At 49.8% G+C, this 10,332-nt stretch overlaps 2 protein-coding genes across 2 annotated transcripts; one reads left to right on the top strand and one right to left on the bottom strand.

Moving 5' to 3' along the window:
• Nucleotides 1-1,112: 1,112 nt before the first annotated feature.
• Nucleotides 1,113-2,465, bottom strand: FPRO_11590 (uncharacterized protein; the record flags this gene model as incomplete). Its single annotated transcript, XM_031221083.1, has 2 exons — nt 1,113-2,212; nt 2,258-2,465. The coding sequence occupies 2 exons, from the start codon at nt 2,463-2,465 to the stop codon at nt 1,113-1,115; spliced, it is 1,308 nt and encodes a 435-aa protein (XP_031086677.1).
• Nucleotides 2,466-3,120: 655 nt separating this feature from the next.
• Nucleotides 3,121-10,248, top strand: FPRO_11589 (uncharacterized protein; the record flags this gene model as incomplete). The annotated part of the gene is made up of 4 exons (XM_031221082.1): nt 3,121-6,211; nt 6,255-6,591; nt 6,665-7,383; nt 7,442-10,248. The coding sequence occupies 4 exons, from the start codon at nt 3,121-3,123 to the stop codon at nt 10,246-10,248; spliced, it is 6,954 nt and encodes a 2,317-aa protein (XP_031086676.1).
• Between the last annotated feature and the right edge of the window lie 84 nt (nt 10,249-10,332).

The raw sequence follows: 10,332 nt of genomic DNA, 5'->3' as shown, positions 1-10,332 counted from the left end.
CATCATGTCGTTGACCGCGACTTGAACTAAGGTAGAGATGAAAACTCTGAAAGCTTCTTTAAGCATACCATTCTCCATAAACTAACCTTACTAAAAAGGTTCGTCGTTGGGACAGTCGACACCACCATTTAGACTCCTTCTCCCTCTCCTTCTCTCTCTGTCCGTCAATACCACCCACTGCTGATCTTAACAGCAATGTCGGCCCGTCCAACCCATCACCAACCTCACACCTTTTTCTTTCTCACGTTACCCTCGCGTGCCCTCTCCGACCCCGCTTCAAAGGTGCAGTAAGAGCCGCAGGGCAGGAAAGTGATCGACCAGGTTCGACTCTATCGTTATCTCGTTCTAGAAGACCCCAACCTCCAGCCTCGTTGGGAATAGTTAGAACTGTGCGTCGCCTAAAAAGGGCCTCGCCCCCCTCATTCTTTAACCGCTCCACTATATACGGGGGGAGCACCCAGACCATTCCTCCAACTCTCCACCAACGAGCTTGCGTAATACTTCACGGGAGGAGGGGGAAAAAAAGCACGCAAGATATTGGTTTTCAACCCGGATACTGTGTGGTCTGTTACATTGAAGGGTACGACGACGATAAAAAAGCTTTTCCACTTGCCGATCTCCTTCCCATACTTTCGTCTGACACCAAGAAAAAGCTTGGCCTTGGGATTCATGCGCTAAAGATACCGTAGACTCTTCTGGCTCAGACTTCCCCAGAATTCTAAGGGTGGCCCGATTTGGCGCGCGCCAGTAGGTGTTATTGGATGATCCATATTTTCCTTGAGGCAGTGCTATTTTTGCAGTGATCTTCATTCATTGCGATCCGCGCTGGTGAAACGTACATGTGCGCCATTTGAGACAATTGCGTGGCACAAGTGATGTGATCTGTAGGGTATGGACGTATCGATTTCAAGGGTTGAGCAAGGGTGATACCATGATTGACGTCTGTCAGCATCCCTTGTCTCATCTGGAAGGTCCCTTAACCAGTTGAATCTGTAACTCGGTAGTTCGGTAAGAATGGCTACTGAAGGGTCTGTCTGTCAACATCAATGTCGGCGTTTAATGCTATGTACTCGTCGGGTACATCATGACATCCTCATCCCTCCGGCCACTCCTCAGTATATACACTTTCCGCAATATCCGCACTCTTGATCACACGCAGCAAAATCACTGTCACCGTCGCTATCCGATTGCGCCGCCATGAACTCTTCCTCGCGCTCCGAGTCCTCCGGATTCTTGTTCTCACTCCCCAACCAAGCCTCCCATTGCTTCCTGGCAGGTTCAGACAAGACGTCACCTGCATCGGACAGCTGTTTGCGAATCTCGAGAGAGCCGCTGTTGGACCATACGATCTCCAACTTACCGTTCTTTGACGCGTGGGCCTTGTCAATAATGAGGCGCAGGAGTGCAGCGAGACGCTTGAGTGATGGCTGGTTGAGATCCTGCCATTCGGTGATGTCGGCTTTGACATTCTTGATCTCAATGTTTGAGTCTCTGAAAAGACCTCTTTCGTGGTAGGCGAGGAGGAATTGCGTGACTTGAGCGACCCACAAGCGTGGAAGCTGCTCGCCGAGATGATCCTTTTCACGAGCCATGATTGATCGTGTCTTCAAGTCGAAGATGCTGCTTTGAGGGACGGATTCACCCCCATCTGACACTTTGAGTTGGCCAGTGCCGTTTGACAGCGATTCAATGATGCCGAGACTTTCCAAATCGTCGAAAGTGTATCCCTTCACGGTCTTGGCGACAGGACTGGATGAAGTGTACCCATCGCCTTCGAAGCGGACCATGAGATCAAGACCGCCGAATTGATACGAAAGGATTCGCTGGTGGGAGGTCGAGCGCTTGACCGAAGAGTCCCATGTGGTGTATGCCTCTGGGAATGTATGCCCGAATCCTCGTACACCTTCAATCTTCTCGCGAGGCGAATTCTCTCTGCGAATGAGATGGACAGTGTCGCCGACCTTTTCAACGAGAATGCGAAACGAACGATCCAGATCAACACCTCGAGCAAAGCGCAGGAGATTCCCGATCGTGCTTCCGCATGCAACGATGTTGACAGGGATAGGGCTGGGATTCATCTTCATAACAGAGACAATAGCAGGCTCAAGTGGATGTTTGGGGTAAGCTGCTGCGTTGACATCGCGATAATACTCGCCAGCGTCACCAGGTAATTTATTTGGGCCCTTGAGAGGCGTCCATCTTGGAGGTTGACCTGTACATGTTAGACGTGCTGTTTTTTTTCGAGTGGCTCACATACCTGGGATGATGATCTCGGGAGAAGATGAGCTGATCCAGTTGTAGGATGCGACTACTTTGGCGTTCTCAATTTTCACGCGGTCGTCATCGCTTTTGAGGCTATCTTGGGTGATGCGCTCAATTACATCTCCCAGTGGAGGTGCTGGCGATGGAGTCACAGGCGTGGGTGCCCGCCATGCGCGCGAACTTGCTTGACGTCGTCCGTACATCATGAAGTGAGTTTCAAGAATGAGAAATATATGAGAATGTTATGTTAGGTATGATTGATAGACTGGAGCTCGCGAAGATTGGATGAATGAGGCTGATGAGCTGCTGGAAAATGAAGACAGACACTTTATATGTTCTCAAATACCATTCACTTCTTCTGCGTAACATCAGGAGGCCTACCAGACAATCAATGGGAATATGCCACAGAGTTTGCCTAATCGCTGCATTATTTACACTTTGCCCATCCTTTGTTGGTTGCGACGATGTTGGCCTGTTTCCCGGCCTGCTGGGCTGTGAAAAATAGGCAGGCATTCTTCATCCACGTCTCTCAACCAGGGTGCCGAAAGCAAACTATCTAACTTGCAAAAGTACATCAAGTTTGTATGAAGAGCCGTGACTATTTCTATGTATTTTTCCCATTTTAATTGAAGTCTTCCTGTACTGCACCGGAGTTGACTGCCAGTCGATGTCTCCGCCGTGAGCTGTGGGAGGCCGACCAAAACAACTCAGAGCCTGATTGACAGCGAATTAAATGTCTTTTTCATTGTCGCATCACACGGTAGGCTTTGTCGGCCCCATGCATTCTGTTGGCCGTCGTGGCGATGCTGGTTGGGTGAAGTCAAGGCAGACAGACAGACAGCTTCATTCACAGTACAAATGGAGGCTGCACTCACTCACTCACTTTCTCAGTGGTATCGTATCCCTCTAAGATCATCAGTTTTAATTCCACCAGAGACTTCATCATCCTCATCATCTTATCTCGGCATCATCATCGCTATCGCTGCCATGGTTCTAGTACAAGACGCATCTGGCTCTCGAGCCGCAAAGCTCATCAAGACCTTCTGGGCCGTCATCAAAGGCGAACAGCAAATCATCAATGCACACTCCGCAAAGTTATTTGCACAAGCTTGTGAGATCTACAGGAGCAAGAACTCGCCTGTCAAATTTGTTGAGGTCTTGATCTCGAACCCTGCCGGCATCGCGGCGTTGGAGAGAGTAGTCCGCGTCGACTTGACTTTTAGCTTCATAAACACCACTGCCTTGCCGTTTCTCCTAACGCTATCGGATGAGGGCGTCGCTTCTCTCAGTAATGGTGGATTCCTTCGCCAGATGCTGACGGCTATTCTGGAGCCGGTGACCTTTTGGACTGCTGCACTGGGCGCTTACCATAATGACAAACTCGACAATGTCGGGCTTGAGGCATTTGCCTGGCTGTGCCTACAGATTGTCTCTGATCAAACGAGCTTTGGTATCCATAAACAAGCAGTCAAAGAATTGATGGACAGCAAGTCTCTTCTCAAATCGCAGTCGCCCGAGGTGAGAAAGACCGCATACCGCATCGACAAGATCATCAAGATCTTTGCCCAACCCGAAATTGCATCCAACGGAGTCACTCCTGGAGGACGTCACGACAATGATCATGCCAGCTTTCGCGATATCTCAATTTATCCGACCTCTGACGAACTTCTGTCGACCGATCCTCCGTATCTCCAGCGACTGGGGGAGGTTTTTGATACGCCAATGGAGACCCGAAGTCAGAGCTACCGCGACTGGCTCTTCCGTCTCCTTCGCGAGGACATGCTCTCTGAGCTTCGCGAAGATCTCCAAGTCGCGATGAGTCAGAAGAAGGGCAAGCGCCGTCCTGTTGCTTTGGCGCAGTTGAGACTGGTTGGCATCAATACCGACCATGACATTGAGACCAAGCACATCCCGCCATATGCTCTCTACGTCGCGTGCCAGCAGGGCATTGATTTTCCGCCTAAAGTATCAAAAAGCGGGAAGAAGGCGTTTATAGAAGAGTCCAAGAATTTTATGAAACAAGATTCTTTCGGTGCGCTCTGTTGCAACGGCTCCATTATCGCATTCGGGTCGCTTGTCAGAGACGTCGCCAATCTCCTCAAGACACCACCCATCATCGGTATCAAGTTTAGCGATGGCTCAGGTCTCGAGAAGGCGATAGCAGCCCTCCAAGGCCCTTTCAAGGATAAAGTCAAGTTCTTTATCGTAGACACGGCTACCTTTGCCTATGAGCCGATTCTCCAGCGATTGAAGACCATCGCCGAGTTCCCACTCGAAGCTCAATTGATCGATGCGGAGCAACCTGCTCAGGATGGACCGAGATCAGCGTCATTGGACGCCCTGCCACATCAGCTCCGTGCTGCTTTGGACTCGGGGCGTAAAATCAAGATGCCTCCGGGTTTGAAGCTGAAAAAAGACATCTATTTAGAGGGCGCTCAGCTGAGATCGTTCATTCATGGCATCAGCAGCAACCTGGCTCTCATTCAAGGCCCACCTGGTACAGGAAAGTCATTCTTGGGCGCACTCATTCTCTTGACTATCCTACGATTGAGCAAGTCGCGTATCCTTGTTCTGAGCTATACGAACCACGCCCTTGACCAGTTTTTGGAGGATCTGATGGACATTGGCATCAGCTCAGATCAAATGGTTCGTCTGGGCTCCAAGTTTACTGAAGCCACCAAACCCACTCTTCTGAGAGAATACGACGGTCAAAAGAGGTATTGGTTGAAGCCGGAGGAGAGAACTATCCTCAATTCACTTCGCGTCAATGAAACAAATCTCAGCGCGGAGCTTCAAGAATGCAGCAGAAAGCTCGCTGCACGAGAGGCCCATCCGGCCGATATCCTGGAACACCTGGAGCTTTCCGAAAATTTCAGCATCGCATGGGAAGCTTTTCAGGTGCCAGAAGATGATGGATTTAAGATGGTAGGTTCGGATGGTAAAGCAATTGAACCGGCCGGTGTTTACCAGTTTTGGCTGGACGGCGGTGATGTCAATCATCTCGGACACCTCAGCGCATCTCTCGACCTGAGAGCCCGGACCGTCTGGAATGCGCCGCTCGCTGTAAGAAAGCAATGTCATTATGAATGGTCTCAAATGGTTCGTGAGGAACAGAGCGCCCGTTTCGTTGAACTGAGCCAGCAATTCAGTGATGTGAGAACCGAGATCAAGAGTATCCGTGACGAGTGCGGACGAAAAGTTCTCCAGGATAAACAAATCATCGCATGCACAACAACCGCGGCAGCAATGTACCAGTCAATCATTGAAACCGCCAGTCCCGACGTCATTTTGGTTGAAGAAGCGGGAGAGATCCTTGAAGCGCATATTATTACAGCCATGAGTGCTTCAGTCAAGCAACTCATCTTAATCGGAGATCACAAGCAGCTCAGGCCAAAGATCGGTAACTATTTGTTGACAAAGGAAAAAGGCGAAGGCTACGATCTGAACGTATCGCTCTTTGAGAGACTTGTTATACAGGGTCGCCATTTCACAGCTCTTGAAGAGCAGCACCGCAGTCATCCAGATATCTCACAATACCCTCGCATGCTAGCTTATCCCGAACTAAAGGACATGCCATCAACTTCCGACCGTCAGCCGATCCGAGGATTGAAGAGTCGGGTGACATTTGTTCATCACGAACGACCGGAGGATACCGTGGACGATGTCGCTGAGCGCCGGGACCCCACTGCCAAAGCCAGTAAGAGGAACCTCCACGAGGCTATGATGGTTCTCCGAATGGTGCGGTACTTATCGCAAAATGGATACAAGACCGAGAACATGGTTGTTCTCACGCCATATCTGGGCCAATTATTCCTTTTGAAGGAGACTCTTCGGAAGGAAATGGATCCTTGGCTAAACGATGTCGACAACCATGACCTGGTGCGTGCGGGACTGGTCACGCAGGCTGCAGCCAAAGTGAACAAGAAGCCACTGCGTCTCTCAACAATTGGTAAGCCAACCGACACCCCGTAAGTTCAATGCTGACAACATAGACAACTATCAAGGAGAAGAATGCGATATCGTCATCGTCTCGCTAACCCGCAGCAACGCATCGGGAGACATTGGATTTCTGTACGCTCGCGAACGACTTGTCGTACTTCTATCACGAGCCAGAAACGGCATGATTCTCTTTGGAAACATGGAGACATTCATGAAGAGCAAGAAGGGCGGTAAAATGTGGGCGCAGTATTTCGATGCGCTAAAGATGAATAATTCTATATTCGATGGAGTACCTATCCATTGCGAGCGCCACCCTGAGACGTCCATGTTGTTGAAGCTGCCTGAAGACTTTGATAAGAAGTGTCCCGATGGAGGATGCGCCGAACCCTGGTAAGTCTAAACTCGCACTCTGCCCTTTTCTTTCTTTGGTATCGCACTTGTTATAAGATCACTGACCTTCTAGTAATGCCCCGTTGAGCTGCGGCAAGCACAAATGCCAGCGACGCTGCCATAGAGTGCAAGACCACTCAAAGATCCTATGCGTTGCCAAAGTTGACAGAAAGTGCGATAAAGGCCATACGACGAAGGCCCCATGTGGAAATAAGACCAAAGTCTGCGCGACCTGCATCAAAGAGGAGGAAGAAAACCAGCGACGTATCAAACGTAACCTTGAACTCGAACGACAGCGCCAGGAGGATGATGAGAGGCGTATCAGACGTGATCTCGAATTGGAACGGAAACGCCAAAAGCTCCAAGACAATTATCGCCTGCAGTTACAGCAGATTGAAGATGAGATTGACCATCGCCGTCGAACTATGAAGTACGAGTCTGAAGAGAAAAAGCATGCGGACGAGCTCAAACAGAAGAAGGAGGAGCTTGAGTCTCTTCGACAAGCAGAAAGCAATAAGAAGAAGATGAAGGCAACCCAGAAAAGCAGTCCACCGCCTCAGGCTGCTCCTCAGTTCGATGCTATCTCCAGTGCAGCCAAAGAGTGGAAGAACATGAAAGAGGTCGAAGGTGCACGCAACGCTGCCCTGGATAAGCTGATGGGAATGATCGGTCTGGAATCTGTCAAAGACCAGATACTGTCGATCAAGTCCACGGTCGACACCAAGATACGTCAAGGGTTCTCTATTGGGGATGAGAGATGGAGTTGCTCGCTACTTGGCAATCCAGGCACAGGTGAGTGCATCAAAGACACAAGCAGCACAATGCATGACATTAACTGACTTCTCTGTAGGCAAGACGACAGTCGCCAGAATATATGCCGAATTCCTCACAACGGTCGGTGCAATTGCAGGAAGTTGCTTCAAGGAAGTCACTGGCTCTAAGCTCGCCAACATGGGAGTCACTGGCTGTGAGAAGCTCATTGAGGATGTCAACAACAACGGTGGCGGCTGTGTGTTCATAGACGAAGCATACCAGCTGTCATCTGGCAACAGCCCTGGCGGCAAGGCTGTACTAGACTATCTCCTGGCAGAGGTTGAGAACCTGAGAGGAAAAGTTGTTTTTGTCTTGGCAGGATACAGTAAGGAGATGGAGTCATTCTTCTCTCACAATCCCGGCATTCCCAGTCGATTTCCTATTGAGATGAAGTTCGAGGACTACACAGATAAAGAACTTCTCCAGATTCTCCAGCTACAGATCCATCGCAAGTTCGATGGTAGAATGGCTGTAGAGCAAGGAAGCGATGGACTATTCTGCCGTATCGTCTCTCGTCGAATTGGGCATGGTCGTGGGAGGAATGGATTCGGCAACGCACGCGCAGTGGAAAACTATCTTCAGAGGATAAGTCAAAGACAAGCTACGCGCCTTCGAAGACAACGGAGGGCAGGTAAAAAGCCGAACGATTTGCTCCTCACTCAAGAAGACATCATCGGACCAGAGCCTTCCCAGGCTTTGCTGAATAGCAAGGCTTATCGAGAGCTTAAATCCCTGATTGGACTGCAAGAAGTCAAGGATGCTCTTGGCGTTCTCATGGATACCCTGAAGACAAATTATGAACGAGAACTTGCGGAGCAGCCTCTAGTTGAGTTTTCGCTGAATAAGGTATTCTTGGGATCGCCTGGAACTGGAAAGACTACTGTCGCAAAGCTCTACGGAGAGATACTCAAGGATCTAGGCTTGCTATCGAATGGAGAGCTTATCGTCAAGAACCCAGCTGATTTTGTTGGGGCTGTCATTGGTGGTTCAGAGGCTCAGACCAAAGGAATCCTTGCTTCCACCGTTGGAAAAGTTCTTCTAATCGATGAAGCATATGGACTCTATGGAGGAGGTCCAAATGCCTCTCATATGAATCAATTTAAGACTGCTGTCATTGACACTATCGTTGCAGAGGTTCAAAGTGTGCCTGGCGAAGACCGGTGTGTACTCCTGCTCGGTTACAGAGAGAAGATGGAGGAGCTGTTTCAAAACGTCAACCCGGGTCTCAGTCGACGGTTTCCTTTATCATCTGCCTTTGTATTTGAAGATTTCGATGACGTCGCTCTGGCAAAGATCCTCGATCTCAAGCTAGGCAAGCTGGGGTTCAAAGCGACCACCAAGGCCAAGTGTGTCGCACTGGATGTCCTACGACGTGCGAGGAACAGCCCGAATTTCGGAAATGCTGGTGAAATTGACATTCTCCTCGGAAGAGCCATGACCAGCCACCAGAAGCGCGTTTCATCTGGGCAGGTCAAGAAGCATGGAACCTTGGAGCCGATTGACTTTGATGAGGAGTTTGACCGAGCTGAAAACGGAGGTACCGATGTCAAGAAACTCTTCGAGGGTGACATTGGGCGTGATCATCTGGTGACCATCCTTCAAGGCTATCAAAACCGTGTTCGTCAGGCCAAGCAGTTGGAAATCGACCCTGAAATCCCTTTCAACTTCATGTTCCGCGGCCCCCCCGGAACAGGAAAGACTACAGCCGCCCGGAAGATGGGCCAGGTGTACTATGACCTGGGATTCTTGGCTAGCACGGAAGTCATCGAGGCTTCTACTACCGATATGATCGCCCAATATGTTGGACAAACGGGACCAAAGGTACAGTCGCTTTTGGACAGAGCATTGGGAAAAGTCCTTTTCATCGATGAAGCTTATCGACTGGCTTCCGAAAGTTCGTTTGCCAGAGAAGCTGTTGATGAGCTTGTGGATTGCGTCACGAAGCCAAGATATCAGGGAAAGCTTATCATTATCCTGGCTGGCTACGTGCAGGACATCAACACTCTACTGAGCATCAACCCAGGAATGTCCAGTCGCTTCCCGGAAAGCATTGACTTCGACCCCCTCACCCCTGCTAGTTGTATTCAACTGATGACCATTCAATTGCAAGCCAACAAAATCCAGCTCGATGGCAAGATAGCACTGGACCTGTCATGCTTGGAGCAGCCTGAGAAGGCATTCTTGGATGAAATAACCAGCAAGTTCAACAAACTGTCTAAGCAGGACAGTTGGGCAAATGCAAGAGATGTGAAAGAACTTGCCAAGAAGATCTTTTACAAGTTCGATCTGTCTTCCGAAAGTCTCACACTTACCGAAGAACACATTCGCAGCACCTTGGATGAGATGATGGTGGAGCGCCGTGGAAGAATGACGGACAAGAAGCCGACTGTTGCGACCAAGACTGCCAAAGCGTTCACAAGAGCACCCAAGTTCACACCGCCCCCGACGACAACCGACACCACCACGACTGCTAAAGTAAACGAGGATGAGAACAAGGACGATGAACTCTCCAATGACAACAGTGATGAGGGAATCCGAGACGCGGGAGTGAGCGATGAAGTCTGGGAGCAACTCCAAAAGGACAAAGAGAGAGAGGCCCAAGAGAAAGAAGAATTGCGCCGTCTCAAAAAGGCTCAGCAGGATGCAAGTGAGGCTGACAGGGAGAAGCTTGTTCGTCGGATTCTGGCTGAGGAGGAAAAACGGAAGCAGATTGAGGCAAGAAAGGCAAAGTTAATGACGATGGGAGTCTGTCCGGTTGGATATCAGTGGATTAAGCAGAGTGGTGGGTATAGATGTGCGGGAGGGTCGCATTGGATGTCGGATGGAGATGTTGATAATTTGTAGGTATGTACAGCCACCATTGCAATATTTTCAACCCTCTGTCCTCCTGTGCACTGTAATTGGTGAAATTCTCACCGGTGTGCGGCT

Source organism: Fusarium proliferatum (genome assembly GCF_900067095.1).
Source record: "Fusarium proliferatum ET1 genome assembly, contig: FPRO_scaffold010, whole genome shotgun sequence".
NCBI lineage: Eukaryota > Fungi > Ascomycota > Sordariomycetes > Hypocreales > Nectriaceae > Fusarium > Fusarium proliferatum.
Note: the sequence above shows the minus strand (reverse complement) of the source record. Positions and strands in the feature narration are given on the sequence as shown.